This window comes from Marmota marmota, unplaced genomic scaffold, assembly GCF_001458135.2.
Source record: "Marmota marmota marmota unplaced genomic scaffold, marMar, whole genome shotgun sequence".
NCBI classification, from domain to species: Eukaryota; Metazoa; Chordata; class Mammalia; order Rodentia; family Sciuridae; genus Marmota; species Marmota marmota.
In genome coordinates this window covers 87,158,077-87,176,299 of record NW_026000026.1, presented here as the reverse complement: position 1 = coordinate 87,176,299, position 18,223 = coordinate 87,158,077, and the positions used below count along the sequence as shown (strand labels likewise).

At 38.5% G+C, this 18,223-nt stretch overlaps 1 protein-coding gene across 6 annotated transcripts in view; it reads right to left on the bottom strand.

Annotated features, from left to right (window-relative positions):
• Window positions 1-18,223, bottom strand: part of Znf608 (zinc finger protein 608) — a 107,099-nt gene that overhangs the window by 50,744 nt on the left and 38,132 nt on the right. For all 6 annotated transcript variants that reach the window (XM_048811825.1, XM_048811831.1, XM_048811827.1 and 3 more), the window contains one exon: window positions 12,892-13,147. In XM_048811825.1, the coding sequence (XP_048667782.1) occupies window positions 12,892-13,147 (256 nt within the window). The remainder of the gene's footprint in view (window positions 1-12,891; window positions 13,148-18,223) is intronic.

The window sequence follows — 18,223 nt, the reverse complement described above, 5'->3', positions numbered from 1 at the left end:
GACTAGACCTTCTCAGAATGCTGAGGGATGCAGTGGAAAGCAGCCTTTGGTCTCTTTGAATAAGCTGCCCTGTGCTGCTACTCAAGCGAAGGAAGACACATTAAATGTCCTCAGTCAGCTCTTTCGACTTGAGTTACTTCAAAAGTTGTCTGTCAACGTGGATATCAAGAAGACATCTACATGACAGCATACAAACCGTGCACATGTACACGTGGGTCCCAGAAGAGCTGGCAGGATCCAAGCTGCCCACTGGGCCAGGAGAACATGTGGCGCTGCCTCTCCGAGGCACGGGATGTGGTTGGCTATTTTTTTTTTTTTTTTTGCTATGAAATACATAGCTGAAAACTACATTTAGGGGATTTCAGTAAAAAAAATATTTGGCGAATATTAAACTTAAAAAACATTTCACTCTATAAGTGAACCGGATTTCCACATTTCAGTCAAACTGACAGGCAGATGTTTGTTTGCTTTTAGCATATTTTGAAATAACTAGTTATATTCATCTACACATACACACAGAGGCTCAAAACCAGGAAAGGCCAATCACTTTAGATTGGAACTAGAAATTTAGATAAAATGCACTCCCCCAAGTCACTTCATTTAGACTGTACCACAGTTTTTCCATAGAATAGTAGAATTAATTATGGGAGACTTCCCATAAATGAGAAAAATGCTAATTAGATGGTGTTTAAGAGCAATATGGAAGATTCCCCAGATGAAAGTGTTTTAATAATAAGACACGGGCTTGGTGTGTCATGTGTCATGTCAAGGAAGCAGCTACATTTCTAGCAGGGATTGAAATACTATATAGTGCCTCTATTACACATTGAATCAGAAGGCTTACTTACAAAATAAATATATATGGGTGTATGTGTGTGCCATATATATAATTGCTCGATTTTCTATTCAGTTATAAGAAATTATAAATGAGCAAAAAAGATTTTGCCTACCTCACAGCACTTTTTGTCTGCCCTCCTCTTGGGTCTCCTGACTAGGTTATGTCAGAGCCTGATAAATGCTCTGCAATTGTGCCCAGAAGCCCAATTTCCCCACTTTCTCTGTTAAGAACAGGTTTTTGAAACCTATGATAAGCATTTTTCCATATTATTTCCCTTTTGCCAGGGAAGTATCAGCCAAACTTATTTGAGAACAGAAAGGTTGTTTGGGAGGGGCAGATGGGAATGCTTTGGTAGATATTTATGTGAAAAAAAAAAAACAAAAAACAACTACCTGGATAGTTCTTCCTCCTGCTGAGGGAAGAGAGAATAGGAGTAGAAATAAAAGATGGAAGTAGGCAGAGCCTGGGTATGCCAGGGGAAGATATGTATATGGTTTGACTACATCAACTGACAAATTATGTATTATAAATAAGTTATGGGACGCAAAAGGTTTTCAAAAAAAAAAAAAATCTGACCCTTCATCCTCCCTTATTCTGAAGGAACAGAACCCAAAACACAGATGTTTTCAGAGGCAGAAACACAAGTGGCTCAGAAAAGATGAGTGACAGACTAATTTTTCTCTCCCGGATGTTTGAATTTCTCATATTTAGAAGTATCTTTTAATTTCCTTCATGGGGGGAGAGTCTGTAAAATGTCATTGTAGATACAAGGAGAAGTGAAATCCAAACCTATCATCCAAGGCTCCCCATTGAGGCAGAGCCCCAGCATGTCTTCTTTTGGAGAACCCCCTGCACTTTGCTTTCTGTTTCTAAACCGTTGTGATGTGTGCTATAAGAGGGACCTCTCACCCTCATTCTGTTAAGTGTAAGAATATGGATATGGACAAGTTATGCATATGACTTTAAAACTCATCTCTTTTTTCATTGAAATGTCAGTTGGTCCAAAGATGGGCAGGGTAAGACAGGCACTCTGATCCAGTGTAAACTGAAGCAGTTAGGTAAAATGTGTTCCAGCACATGAAAAAATGTTTCTTTCAACTCACTCAGCAATTCAGTTTCTTGTAAACTGATACCAGCATAATAATTCCAAATTCAAAAACAAACAAAAAAAACCACTCCATACACAAAGATATACTAAGCAATACTACTCATATTTATCTAGTGAGTTGAAATCAATGTGTCTACATCCATTGTTAGAGAAATTTAAATTAAATTAAGCTTTGGTGTGTCCCTTCTATGGACTATTCCATAGCAAAGAAAAATGCTTCTCAGAAAGTGTTTTATTAGAGAAGTGGTGATGAGCACTGTAATCCCAGCCACTTAGAAGGCTGAGGCAGGAGGATCACAAATTAGAACGCAGCCAGGACAACTTAGCGAGATTCTGTCTCAAAAATAAAAATAAGAAAAGAACTTTCAATGTAGTTCAGTGATAAAGCACTTATCTAGCATGTGTGAGGTCCTGGGTTGGATCTTCAGCATAAGGGAAAAAAATAGGGCAACTACTTAGGACTAATAAGTTATTATAGCAAGATGCAGGATATAAGGTTAACACACAAAAGTCAATCACTTTCCTATATACAAGTAATGAACACATGGAATTAAACACACACACACATACACACCAATATCATTTACATTAACACCCCCCAAACTGAAATACTTAGGAATAAATGTAGCAAAATATATACAAGATCTATAAAAGGAAAACTACAAAACTCTGATGAAAAAAAACATCAAAGAACTAAATAAGCTCAGAGATATTCCATGTTCATGGAAAGACTCAATATCGGCAGGATGTCAGTATTTCTCAACTTGACCTATAGATTCAATGTAATCTTAATCAAAATCCCTGTCAGTCATTTAATGGATATTGGCAAATTGATTCTAAAGTCTATTTAGATAGGTAAAAAGGAGCCAAAACAGCCAACAAAATATTGAAGAATAGAGTCAGAGAACTAATGCTAACTGACTTTAAGACTTACTTTAAAGCTATAGTAATCAAGACAGAGTGGTACTAGAAGAAGAGACCAATAGATGAAGGGATATTGGAGCCCAGAAACAGACCCATGAAAATAGACTCAACTGATTTTCGACAAAGGAACAAAAGCAAGAGAATGGAAAAAAAGACAACCTTTTTAACTAATAATCTGAAAAAAACTGGTTATGTGTTAAAAGAAAAAGAAAAAAAAACTAAGCATAAACCTTTTATCTTTCAAAAAATACACTCAAAATGGATCAGACCTAAATTTAAAATGCAAACTAGAGTATAACACAGAAGCAAATCTAGATGAACTTAGATTTGAGAAAGACTTTTTAGATACAACAGCAGTACAATCCATAAAAGAATTAACATGCTGCACACACTTCATTAAAATTGAATTTTTCTGCTTTGCATAAAAACAGTCAAGAGAATAAAAAGACAATCCAAGGAATGGGAGAAAATATTTGCAGCACCCATCTGATAAAGAACTGCTATCTAAAAGATCTCTCTTAAAACTCAACAAGAAAATAAACTCTATTGAAAAAAAAAAAAAAAAAAAACGGCCAAAGATTTTACCACTTCACCCAAAAAAGCATACAGGTGACAAATAAGCATATGAAAACAGAGACTCCATGTGCTATGCCGTTAGGAAAATTCACATTAAAACAAGAAGACATCACCACGCACCTATCAGAACGATGGAGGACCCCTGGTAAACCCAGAGCTGAAGAGGAAGTGCAGCAAGAGCAGCTCTCATTCATCACTGGTGGGAAGGCAAAGTGGTGCAGCCCCTTGGAAGACAGTGCCACAACTTCTCACCAAACTGAACTCTCACCATGGCACCCAGAAACAGCACTCCTCCCCCATACTGACACTCTGTCCACACAAAAACCTGCATGTGGATGTTTGTATCAGCTTTATTCATAACTGCCGAACTTGGGAGCTACCATGATGTCCTTCAATAGGCGAACAGACAAACTGTGTTGTATCCAGACAGGAGAATATTAGTGCTTCTAAGAAACAAACTACCATCCATGAAAAGACACCAGGAAACTTAAATGCATTTAATGATGTGAAAAAATTCAATAAGACAAGGTTACCCACAGTATGATTCCAATTCTATGGCATTCTGAAAAGGGCAAAACTATTGAACAGAAAAAGGTATCAATGGTTGCCAGAGGTCAAAGGCAGGGAAGGACGAACAGGCAGAGCACAGAGGATATTTAGGGAAGCGAAAATATCTCTGCATAATACTATATAGAATATACCTGTTATTATATACTTGTCCAAACCCAGAGATTACATAACACTGAGAGTGAACCCTAATATAAACTATGGACTTTGGATGAAAATGCTGTGTCAATATAGGTTCATCAAATATAATACATGAACAACTCTGGCTGGGAAAGTAGATGATGTAGGAGGCTATGCATGTGTAGACACAAGGATTATATAGGCAATTTCTATACCTTCCTTTCAATTTTGCTATGAATCTAAAACATAAAGTCTTTTTTAAAAAGAATGCATCTAATGAATGAGCACAACTATTTTTTAGACTCAAGCAACAAAAGTAGAACTAGTCAAATGGGACTACACAAAACTAAAAAAGCTTTTGCAGAAGACAGGAAACATCAACAAAGTGAAAAGGCAACTTTCAGAATGGAAAAAAATATATTTGCAAACCTCATATCTGAAAAGAGGTTAATATCCAAAATTACAAGTAACTCCTTCAAATCTATAGTGGGCCACAGCCTTGAATAGACATTTCTCCAAAGAAGACATACAAATGACCAAGTATGTGAAAAGATGTTCAACATCACTAACCATCAGGGAAATGCAAATCAAAAGCACAATGGGATGAGCCTTTAGAACATGATGCTAAAGCAGTCAGCTATGCAAGATGACTATGTTCTAGTGACCTGTTGTACAAGACTGTATCTATAGTTAGCAATCTTTATTCTAAAGAAAGTGAACTAAGTGGTACTTGAATATCAGGTTATGCATTTTTTTCTTCTACATTTTTACTTTTCTTTCCAAATGTCCTAAAATGGTCATATATTCCTTTTATAATCAGAAAATAGAAACCATATTGAGTATATGCATGACTTAACAGAAAAGGCATGCCAAATATTTTGTTTCTCTCCTTTTGTTCTGATTAGCCTAATAGCAACAAGGTTGGGAGCTGAAATATAATAAAATGTAATCCAATTTTATAATGGATTTAAAAAAAAAAAAAAAAAAACATCAGTGACAAACTAGGTTTCTGGAACTGTTTTTGACTGTCTAGACCAAACTTAATTTAAAAGAAATATACTCCTGACTAGAAAGTTACATTACTCAAATTTAAACAGGTATCAAGAGCATACCACTTTATTCCATGAATTTATTCAACAGTCAACAAATAAGTACCATGCACTGACTCTGTGCCAGGCACCAGGGATCCAACAGTGAGCAAGACAGATGGGATTTGTGCACTTAAGCAGCTTGCAGCAAAGTGGGGCTGAAAGGGATGGTTTGTACACACCAACCCAGCTGAAGCTCATTCTAGAACAACTGCCAAAATCAGATGCTAAAACTATAAAGAAATTTTTATCATTCCATGCTTACAATAAAAAAAAAAAATCTAGCTATTACATCACATTTTACTTCTTCTTTCCATACAGCACTTTGAGAAATACACAGGTACTTCTGAGTGGTAGTAGAGAGAAATTCAGAACCCAGGAATAGTATGAAGAAAGCAAGGGCTTCGAAAGTCCAGCTGCAATGAGTTCAAATACAGATTTCGGCATGCTGCCTGGCACAGGTGAATCTCCTTCTATGACTTCTTTATTAAAATATGGATAAAGAGGGTGAGCTTACTTCGGATTTTATTCTGAGGCATAAAGGAAACCATCTGGTAAGTGTGCCCAGCACAATGCCTGGCACAGATTTAGTGTTCAAACAGAACAATCCTTTGTCTTATCTGTAAAATATTACTGTTTAAGCATAAAAGCAAGGAATCAAGGACAAAGATGTAAAATTCAATGAATGGGAGGAATGCAGTAACTGGCAGGGTACAGGGTTTCTTTGCAGGTGATGAAAACGTTTTGAAATTAATTGTAAATGATGGTTGTTTAACTCTGAATATACTAAAAACCAATGAATTGTACACTTTAAATGGGTAGATTATATGTTATGTAAATTATATCTCAATAAAGCTGCTATAAACATTGTGTAAAAAAATCAATGAAATACTCAGATCAATATGCTTAGATGGGCCAACAGCTAATCTTTGCAACTAATGAGACCATTTCCATTTTGCAATCAGAAATATATCTTCAGTTCAAAGTCCCTGTAATGTCAAGATTCTTTCAAGATTTCTGTACCATTCCTTCTTTACAGGGAAAAAATTAAAAAGCAGATAGGACAATATCACACACACACACACACACACACACACACACACACACACACACCCTACAAGACAACCTTAATCTTCTTCTACACCCATGTCCTAAGAAAAGCTTACTTTTTAATGTTTTACATTCTGTGTTCACACATAGTAATAAGTTTCATGTTGGGCGCTGTGGTACATGCCAGCTATTTGAGAGACTGAGTCAGGAAGATCACAAGTTCAATGTGGTGAGACACTGTCTCAAAATAAATATTTTTAAAAAGGGCTGGGCACATAGTTCAGTGGTGCAGCACCTGCCTAGTATGCATGAAGCTCTGGGTTCAATCCCCAGTACCACAGGGGGGAAAAAGTTAGCTATAATATCAACCAACAGAAAGGGCTAATGACATGCCTTTATATGGAGAGTTTGAAAGTTCTTGCTGCATCTCTTAACACCCAATGTCACCTTACCAACATACACACCCCAAATGAACCAGAAACTAAATGTTTGGCCTAAAGTCAGTAAGCTGAATCCTACTTTAGAGCAGCACATTTTTCACACTGGCAAGAGGTAAAGTGACCATGTGTGTTGTTGCTGTGCAGCGAAACACATTCACTCATGCTACCCAAACTTTGGCCACATCACCTCATTGGGAAAGCACAAAACAAGTAGTGTCAGGAGTAAAGCAGAACAAACCAGGAAAATGGCCCAAAGCCCACGAAACCTCTACCATCCTTTTCCTCTCCTTCATTCAATAGGTCTTTATGGTCTACTGTATGCCCACGTGAAGACCCACTCTCCATTTATACTGTCAAAAGCTGAAAACATTTTCATTAATCTTAAAAAAGAAAATACTTCAGTGCATTTTGTTGTTGTGTATTATGTATCCTTAAAGGTTGTATTTTTATTTAAAAAGTGTTTGCTGGCACTGGTGTGCGCCTATAGTCTCAGCTACTCGGGTGGCTGAGGCAAGAGGAACACTTGAGCCCAGGAGTTTGAGGTCAGCCTGGCCAGCATGGCAGAAACCCTGTCTTAAGGAAAAAGAAGCAAGGAAGGAAGGAAAGAAATCCACCACTGTGGTCCAGCAAACACGCAGATCTGATTTTTCAACTTGGTGTGCCTTTTCCATTGGCAAAGTGGGCAGTAAATGTGCTGTTTGGAAGGACATGGCCACCTTTGGGCTGCGCTGCCACCAGTGATATATCAATCCACTCTCTTATGGGCAAACCCCACTGCAAGGTGGCCCGGGGAAGGTAAGAGAGAAGTTGATGGCCCATATACTGGGTAGGACTAACTAGTAGTTTTTTTCAGTCCCTCAAAACCTCTGTGGCATTCTGGTAAGAATCCAGACTGGACCCCTTTTCCTGTTATCACAGTGATAAAACTATGCTCATCTTAAACAAAGTCACCTGTTGAATGGGGGCTGATTTACCCCCAGTTAGCACTTACAGAGAGCACCAACCATTGGCCATCTCAAAGCTCCCCATAGCGTGTGGTTATGATAATCCCTAATGTGAGGTGTAATGAAATACACAAGTTAACACTGTTCAACTTACTCCCTTTGTGAGTCAAAGTTGAATTTATAAAATCCCAGAGATATAAATAATACCTCGCTCTGAACAATTATTGCACAAACTCCATGCTTAGTTGCTGAAAACACAAACTCAGCCTGGATTAATGTTTAATCTCTACTCAAGGTAATCAAAATTTTAAAAAGAAATGTTTTATTTGAAGTAATAAGATTGTAAGTAAATACTGCAGAACAGGAATGACAATACCATATGTTAAATCCATCCTCAATTACATAGGATCATTTGCCTTTTAATAAATTAGTTTAAAACTCCCTTATACTACACAGTTATAACTTTGGAGATAGAAAAGAAACAGAAGACTTTTAAGGACATCTCTAGTGGTTCAAAAAAGAACCATTTATTTCTCCAGTTAATTACCTTTAAAACATTAATTCCCCAAATCACTTTTCTTTTCTTGGAAGCTGAACACATAGAACACCACGTGAGGAACGTCCTATGAGGTGGCAAACCTCCCTCCTCTCACACCTGGTGCCAAGTCTTCCCATTAAAATCACATTCCCTACCCTAAGTTGCCATTTGAATTTCCATCATCCCCTCTGAAAACTCCCCCTGATTCTCAGAGTTCAATTCTTTTTTGCTATCTTAACCACTTCCCTTACTAGTATGGGTTTCTAAACTACTTCAAAAATCATGCAGCAGAGACCACACTGAAATGAAACTATCGTGTCTGGCTCATTGGAGAAATCAACAGTAAGGACCATCCCCACCACATTAATAAATTAGATAGATTGGTATCAATTAGTGACTCAAGATGCCCCTCAAATCTTCTGTGGCATTCACCTTGAGGTTTAAGGCTGGACCCTCTTTCTCAATGGTCATTAGACAACCAGGCTCATCTGCCACACTTTAGCATCTTGACTGGCATTACCTACTCTGTGGTAAATAAGCAGGTGACCTGACCATTTTATACTTTGGAACATGAAGCAATAATACATGTGATTTCCTTAAAGGGAAAGAAACAGATGGTCAAGGAACTTGCAGACGGCTCAGCTTTCCACCTTGACCTGAGACTGTAGTTCTCAACTGTGTTTCAACATTAGAGTGACCTGGGACGGTTCGGATAAAACACCATTGCCAGGTCACCAAACCCACTAGTGAAATGCTGTGGTGGCACCTGGACGTCTGCATGTTTTTAAAGCTCCCCAGGTAATTCAAAGGCACAGTAGTGAGAACCACTGTCCCATAACCTATAGATGTCTGAAGGGCCATCATTGGCAAATGCCAGGTTTCTTTCCCTCACTTCTTTTTCTTCAGTAGCTTTGCCTAATCATTAAGAGATTAGAGGGGATGGGAATGATACTGTCAGAGCAGGGGTAAAAGACCATCATTAACAATGGACTATGGACTTAGTTGAACCAAAAATATTCTTGGTTATGTCCCCCCAAGAAATATGAGTCAATAAAATACAAAAAGACAACACATTCACAAGAGCTAAAAAGCCAAGTTCAACACATATGCATTTATACACACTGCACTATATACCATGCTTTTTTCTTTCTCAAAAAAAAAAAAAAAGAAAGAAAGAAAATCAAACAAATAATTATACATAGTCATGTGTGTCCCAAATGTCAGGAATGAAATGCTGAGGAAATTCTTTCCAACATCTGTGAGTAATTTTGTACAATACATCATTGCTCCTATGCATTCACCTTAAAGAAAGATCAGAGTAGAAAAACCAAACATCTAAATGTAGTAATAGTTTTGCTCTCCTATTAAGCATGGTCTGAAACTCACTAATTTTTTCCAGAGGGAACTTCACTAGTAATTCTTTATTTCAGAACACAATTTAGTTCTTACAGACAAGCAGGACTTCATGTACTGGCAATAACAAGGGGTGGGGGTGTTCAAAGATTGTGAGTAAAAGAACCATCCTCTAGTGAGGAATTCCAAGCACAAGGAACAATTAAGTGTTAAATAGGGATTTCACATTCCAGTCTCACTATTCCCCACCACAGCCAAGAAAACCATGAGAATATTCAACATTCCCCAAAGACTTTCAATATGAACTCTTAAGATTCTAGGACCTTAAAATACACACACATATACAACTTTCACACACATGAATGCACATAACAAATTAGGTTTGTGCAAAAAACACTACCAGTTATACAATGCCCTCAATGTAAAAACACCAGGGAAGGGATTTTACCCAGCTCAATCTACAGAACATTAGTCAAAGCACCTGACAGTTTTATAAGAGCTCCACTCGAAGCTCTTTGTTTAGTGAAACTTCATACTACCAAACTATTGTTTCTTACTTTTCACTCTCTTTTCCCCAAAAACGACATCTTTAAGCTCTGCCAAATAACTGGCTCCAAATGTATTTGTTCTATGTCTGTTTTTCCCAAAAGGGAAAATTTAATGGTCAAGTGGGCTTCATTTTTAAGTTGGTACAAGGCTTTAAATACACTGTACTGAGAAAAGAATGCAAATGGAATGCTCTAGAAAATGGTTGCACATTAAACACACATCTTATATCCCAGGCAGTCACCAAGATGAGCTCTTAAATTCTATGGAGTCATGTTTAGTTTTATTCAGCAAAAATTTCTCTGTTAACATCTCTAGCTCCTTATTATCATCATGGAAAACATCCATACATCCCCAAATCCTGGAAAATGTGGGTCAGTAAAGAGAAATTGAGAGCTGCCCAAGGTTCTGCTACGTACGGTACCTGAAAGCCCTCCGAGGCTGGGTCCACCATATGAATGAACAAAAGACATCCACAGAGACAGACTGAAGACAGCATATAAAAGTAGGTACATCAGAATCAGGAGACTGACTTTTCAGAGGACAGTATGGAATGGTGAGGCTTTATATATATCATTATCAAATAATAGTAATCATATTACTATTGGCTCTTCAAACATGTGACTAGAGTATCAGAATTCGGCTTCAACTCACGCACTGCTACAGTTTTAAAGATAGACTGTATTTTTCTAAATAATCCTATCTTTTATTAGAGGTTAAGGTTAAAAGTTGAAACTAAACAGACTTCTAAGCAAACTAAAAAACAACCCAAGCTGTCCCAGAAGGTTTGTGGCTAATTTTACAACATCATCCAGTGAGGTCACACTGCAGGAACTCAGTCCTAGCCCACAGTTAAATAAATAAAATCATGAAAAGCACTGAACTGATGAGCCTAAGTCACAGCTAAGAAATGGGGAGACAGCACTTCACTCCAGTGAGCAATTATCCAGGTACAAGAAAAGCTGACTTCAAGTGTATGGAAGTTAATTCCTGGCTCCTTCCAAATCTGTTTTGTGTCCCTGAAAAAGCTGCACCTAATTAACTATGATCTTACTAATGTCCCAACTCCTTTTCTATACTTTTCACACTGAAGAATCCTTCTGAAACCCTTTCCCATCACTTCTGCTCCAGGGAAAAATCCAAGAGAAGGCAAAACTGTGCACAACTCAGGGAAAGGTGACCAGACAGAAGCTTGCCCTGGCGCTTGGGGGAGGGGTGCCTAAATAGACAAGCAAGCTAAGAACAATTTAATTCTGGCTCCTCTTACCATCAATTCCTCCCAATGTGGTTTCACAGTATTGTTTTAAATTGGTTCCCAGAATGTCTAAAAAACCCCAATTAAAAATATAATGAGGGAGAAGATGAAAAACCCCAAAATTTCTAAAGCCAAAAGTAAATTTTAACCATCACTTCCATGTAAGCAAACAAGAAAGCACACCATAGCTACTATTTTCATTTCCTTTTCTTGTGTAATTAAGTCTTTTTCTCTCTTTCTGGCACTGTCCACAACAATTTTTTTTTATCTAATTATGAAACATATCATACAAGAGTAATGTAATAAGTAGAATTCAAAGCCTTATCGAAAAATTTTTGTTTTTTCTATCTTGAAACAGCTTGAGCTACTTCTCGCCCAGCAATTACTTCCCCCACCTACTCCCCACTCCCACCCACTCAGTCTCTTTCACATATATTCTATCTTCTCCCTTTGAATTTTGGCCCTCAAATTTTTTTGCCTTGATTCGGGGGAACCTAATGAATGATTTTGAAGTCTCGAACACTTCTTGTTACTCTCATCTCGATTTTTAATCTTACAAATGACAGTGATTCGCAACTGCCAACCCCTTTAAACTTGACCGGTTTATCTTAAATGGGGAAAAAAAAAAGTGCCCCCAGTTCTTCATTTTCCTTTGTTCCCTTTGGTGTACTCTGTGATGTACTTCTTCCTTATATTCCTCTACCTATTCTGAAGGAATCAGGGTGGCTTCTCAATCCTTGGCAATTGGTTTTTAGTATTTGTTGGCCTGTTAATGACATAAGCCATCTGAAATACCCTGTACCTGATGACCATGTGCTATGAGACGTGGCCAACTCTAATGTGGATCCACTACCAGTGTGGCACATGCTCTGATTTATATTTCCAATAGCAATGACACATCAATCCATTTCTCTTGTACCTTGTTTCCCTCATGACTAATGGACTGCACTTGCCAAATGGCTTACTGAGTTAAGGGGCAGGAAAGGTCTCATGTCTCTGGCCACAGAAGAAATGACTGGCTCAACTAGGGTGTACGCCTTTGACCTTGGCTCCATTAGCTCTGAGCACCAACCAGCCACAACCACGTCATGACAATGGTCCTTGCTAGGTACAAGAACCTTTGCTCCATCCAGAAGGTAAACATAAGCCTCCATATCACAAAAGCAATCACATCAAGACAGACAGATTGTCTGACACACCAAGACTAAAATGAACATGACATCTATCACCCTTCCTAATTTCCACAATACCTTTTAGGGGAATACCTTTTAGGGTTACCCTGACCCTGATTCTTACATTTCTTCCCTATTAGCACTTCAAGTGGAGAACCACTTTTAGGGGCACCAACTCATCCTGAAGGTAAAAGCATCCATGAACAAGAAGACGAACACAGTTCTTAGGTCAACAAAAATTCAGAGAGCCTTAAAAGCCTCTTTTCTCTCCTCTCTGAATATCACAAAACAAATTCCCCTCACAGATGGACAGAAACACAACAACACAGGGTATAGGGCATAGGAAAATAAAGAAAAATAAATTGTATTTACCTTCTTCTGTTTCATGCCACACGATCCCTTCCAAATTCACACTGGTCCCAGGTTCACAGGGCCCCAGACACTCTGGCTCTGTCACTACTCCAACTTCACACGTATTGACACCCACGGAACGAGTCCGAACCAAAAGCTGTTCAACTGGTGCTGCAATATTGGATGAGGATGGGGGAAAGTAGGAGGGTAGAATCTGAGGCGTGAGACTGCTGGAAATCGGTGGCGGTGGTGCTGGCACTGTGAACAGGGGGTCAACCTGAAAGACAGACAGGCTTACTGCAGAGGCGCTGCATTCCCGAGTTCTTTTCAATGCAATCTGTTTACATCGCTTCTAGAATACATCATCATTCCAAATTCCATTTGCAATTATAATCTACTTTGAGTGTTTTAATGATGCCAAAATATGAAGTAGAATAGAAATGATTATTGTATTTTTTCATGCCAAACAAGGTAAACGTAAGAGCGCTAGCTTCCTGAATTACAGCCAGGCCTTTGATGTTCTAAATTCACCAATGAACAACCTGTTTAGTCTCAGTAGATGTGAATGAAAAATGTGTTGCAAAATTAAGACTATTTCCTACTTGTACTGAAATCTTATTTTCAAAATTATATGCTTTTCCAAATGATAAACTCCAATAAATACCAATAAACAATAAGGCCTACATTATTGGACATTTAAGTACAGGAGATGGACCAAAATTGTTTTCAAAGTACTTTATAAACCATAATGAATTAAATCACCACTAAAATAAATTAACTTACTCTGCTGAATATATAAAATATATAAACTTGATTACACACACTGAAACACATAAACTGGATATTATTAGCATGTATTAAACATCAACTCCTAATTAAGTGTTCTATTGCAAAGTTGAGCAGAATTCATAAAAGAGAATAAATGTGTGTGCTCAACTTCAACAGAACATTAGTTCTTCCAGTGCACAAATCCTTTAGTGATTCCACCTGTCAAGATCCCTGATGAATTTAACCAAAGCCCAGCAGCCCTCTTTCTCGATACAGGAAATCAAAATGACAGTCAAGTACAAGATCTTCTGGTGCAAAGATATCTCTTTTGCACCCCCATCCCCAGGAGGTCAACAAAGGAGTAAGTCTAGAAGTCTGGCATGATGAATCAAAGCCTATGTCTATACTAAACAGGCAGATCACCAACCAACCTATTCCTTCTTTTGACCCATTTACAAACTTGGAGCTATTACAGAATAGCTTTGACCCTGGTGACAGGTTCTTGGTTGTGGGAAAAGCTACATGAAACACACCTGTACTAGGACTCCAGATTAATCCTATGTCCTGATGTTGCCCATAGATACGACCTGCATATAAAGGATGACACCTTGCATGCATTATCAGTTGGGCTAACAAATCATGCATGTTTAAAAGGACACATAGAAGGTTGTTCTGGTAAAAATGCTATCTTATCTGTTGTTCAGATATATCCCTAGTTACCCTCTGTAGTAACTTGGCTACAGATGTAATATCACAGTCTTTGTTGCTTAAAAAAAGCAATAAAGCAAAACAAAAAGAATATATTCCAAGAGAGTCAGATAAGGAAGTGTGCTCCTAAGTTAAACAGCTGAAGCAGTCAGCTGTGTGGGCTCCTTGTTCAAATGCCTGTAGGAACTACTTCTGCAGTTTGCATTTCACTAAAATGATAAACTGACGTTCACTTGCCTGAGTGATCCAAGCCGAAATAGAACAGCCCTTCACCCATCTGCATGTTAAAGAAACTTAATTTCCTGCTCTCAAAGCCGCCATAAAACTTCTTTTGCTCCATGCATTTTATTGTTATATATTCTTGATCACAGAGTCCAAGAGAGAAAAGCATTTTGCAGTTCAAACCCCAGATATGATGATTTATGATTTGGGGTAAATGCAGCTTAATGTGGATCAAAGTTCGCACTGATAGTTCCTATTTTTAAATGGGGCTGACAAATGAAGAGAGAGGTTCTGAGGCAGGAAATATAAGCAAAGGGGAAAAACAAAACACATCCAATGTTACCTTGTAGTCTTTATTACAACTAAAAAAAAGTGTGGGATTAGAATCATTTTTCAGAATTTAAAAAAAGTAAGAAAATTATAATCAGTTCTACTGGCTCCCAAAAACTTCATAATTTGTACAGTTCATTGTAAACTGGCTATAATTCGACACTATGCATATAAACTATAAGGACAAAACAGAACAATATTCTGAAAGTGTTCTTTACATGGCCTGATTCGGAGCCTCCATTAATACCAAGATAACAAATAGAACTAGAGACGAATATGCAAGAAAATGAAATAAAATTAAAAAGAGGTCTTAAGACAGCATCGGCTCCTTGATTTTGGAGATGAAGACACAATGGGGCAATGAATGCTACAGAAGTTAGGGGGCAGGACACGTTGACTCTAGGATTTTGGCCTCCACTCTGATACTAATTAGCTTGTGACCTTGGAGAGTCCCTTAACACCTCTGAAGCCCATTTTCCTCAACCAGAAAATGTATTCCTCAACCTTCTGAAGTTGATAATAAATCCTATCACAACAGTTTCTAGACCAAATCCCTGTTTATTTGGATATGAATACACCTCCATACTATTCATGATATTTATATAATTTCAAAGATCTAATTTTCTCCTTTAATTCCTCCTCGTCCCTTTTCCTCTTCCTCTTCCTCTTCCTCTTCTTTGACTTCATGCATGCTAAGAACAAGCTCTACCCCAGCCCAAAGATCAGATTTCTGAAGAATCTGGTTGGCTTGAGGGTAGAGCCATGGTATCCTATACGCCTACAAATAAAATAACTGCTTATTATCACTATGCAATCCAAATGTTGGTGATATTATAGATGGAAAATGGGAACCCCATTCAACATGTTTCAAAATGACAATACTAAGGTTCAGAGATGTTGAACTATAAATATGAATATCCTACATGATAATACTCTAAAACTCTCAAACCTGATAGGTAATAATCTTACAGATTCAAATATTTTATTTACCCAAGTGAATTTTTCTTAGTTCTTTCCTGTACTGGCTTTCCTTATGGTAGCTCAAATATACCACTGAGCAAAGGCATTGGATGGGCACCTCTGGTACCTCCTGAGAAGAGGAAATGGAACCCCACCTTCTCCCCGCAGCAAGCCCCTTCTCTTCTTCCTAGGGAGGGAGTGAAGTACAAAGACCACCCATGTGGTCTATGGCAGGCCCCTCTTCTCTAGAGGTCACCAATGGAAAAGAGGTTTGGAGGTGGAGAATTAGAGCTACTACAGGAGTGTTTTATTTGGCAAGTATGCTTTAGAGGTTTGTTTTGGGTACTGGGGATCAAACCCAGGAGCACTTTATCAATTGAGCTACAATCCCCAACCCTTACAGCCCCCAGGCCTATTTATCTTTTTTTTGAGACAGGGTCTTTTTAGGTTGCTGAGGCTGGACTCAGACTTGTGATCCTTCTGCCTCAGTCTTCCAAATCGCTGGAATAACAGGCATGCTCCATCGTGCCTAGCCAGGTTTGCTACTTTTAAAAATGCTCCAATTTTTTTTGCCAGTATTTGAAACATTAGAGAGGGGTCTGAATTTTCATTATATCTTAAAATTAAATTGGATAATGTGCTTTGCTGGGCCATTCCCCGTGGCATCAGCACCAGGGCTGAAGTTCAGCCTTCCCATCGACTTGCTCAGCACAGGCAGCTTGAGTTTGTGCTTCCAGCCTTTCCCTGAGACAGTCATAGAATGTTCCACCAAGAAAGTCACCAAGACCAATCTACCCAGCGAGAAAACTGCAGTCCCTATTGTGTAAGGGCAATAAACCACCACTAGTGACAGTTGGAGTGTGCACAGAGAGTAGCATACTATGAGCAGAAAATTTATAACAGTTCAGTATACACTGGGAGACAAAGAGGCATGAGAGGAAAATAATTCAAAGAATGTGGCCAATTCTTTCTTCCAGGTAATGCCCCCAGTGGAAGATGCCCCCACAAAAAGGTTTCAGTTCTCGGGTATGTCTCAAGGTGTCACCCACCAACCTGCATCTACTATATGTGGTATTATATGTAAAGCAGAATTTTAAAGGATGCTCTGTAGTTATTTTTGCCTTTTACGAAAGAGCAACCTGACTGCACCATGAACTGAACCACAATCTCTTCAAACAATGAAGCTCGTTAAGGCAGAGGGTAGCAACAATTTCCACAGGACACCACCCTGACAGAAGGCAGCCTAGTAGATGGTGAACCTGGGATTCAAATCCTGGCCCTATCTCTGCTTGCTGTGTGGGACCCTGAGTAAGTTACTAGACTTGGTGTCTGCATCTAAGAAATGGGAATGATAATAACAGTTACCCTCACTGGGTTGCAGCAAAGACTTAATGAGATAATTCATGCAAAGTGAATGCTCAGCGCAGTGCATAGCTCAGTAAACACTGGCTTTAAAAAAAAAAAAAAAGGTCCCTGGTCTGATATTACAGTTCCATAACCCTGCACACAACCTTACAAAGCTCTTTTTATATCCTACTATATTTAACATAAATCTATAATCCCCTCCAAATGCATGGTTAAGTGCGGTTAAAGTGTGTTAAAAAGTACAAGAAAAAGGGGCTTAACCCAGAGAAGCTCAGCCTGGGGAAATATTGCTTCTTTCATACACTGGCATCTGGCAGCAGTTGACTGGCTTAATCCACCCCCATTTTACAGTTTTGCAGCAATGATGCGATTGCCACAGAGGTACCGAAGAGTTCTAAACTACTACAAAAATCTTCTTCTACTAATCTGTAACTGCACCTCTTTTCAAGCACTGCGAACCTTATTCCTGCTTACCTAAACTCAATCACACATCCACCCAATAGACAATTATAGCACACGTGCTGTGTGCCAAGCACCACAGAACTTGCTAGAATGAGCTGGTGCAAACCAACCAGGTCCCTGCCTTCATGGACTAACTGCTTAGTGAGCAAGACTGTCACATTAACCAAATCATCACATAAACAGATGAAAATTATAGCTGTATGGTAGAACCACATCCATGGGACTGTCCTTGGTCGCCTGAGTGCAAAAAGCAGGGCACTGATAAAAGACAGTGGACATCAGTCTTGAGTTGAAATCCCACCCTATTAGCTGTGTCACCTCAGCAAGCCATCTGATCTCTCTGAGCCTCTGTCTTCATTGACAAAAATGGAGAGAGCATCTACCTATGTGACTACAATGTGAGATCCCACAAATAACCTTAGCTCAGTGCCTGGTACAGTGCAGCATTCAATAAACAGGATCTACAGTATTGTAAATGTTATTATCATTATCACAAATACATTTGAAACCTGAACTAAAAAAAAAAAAAAAAAAAACC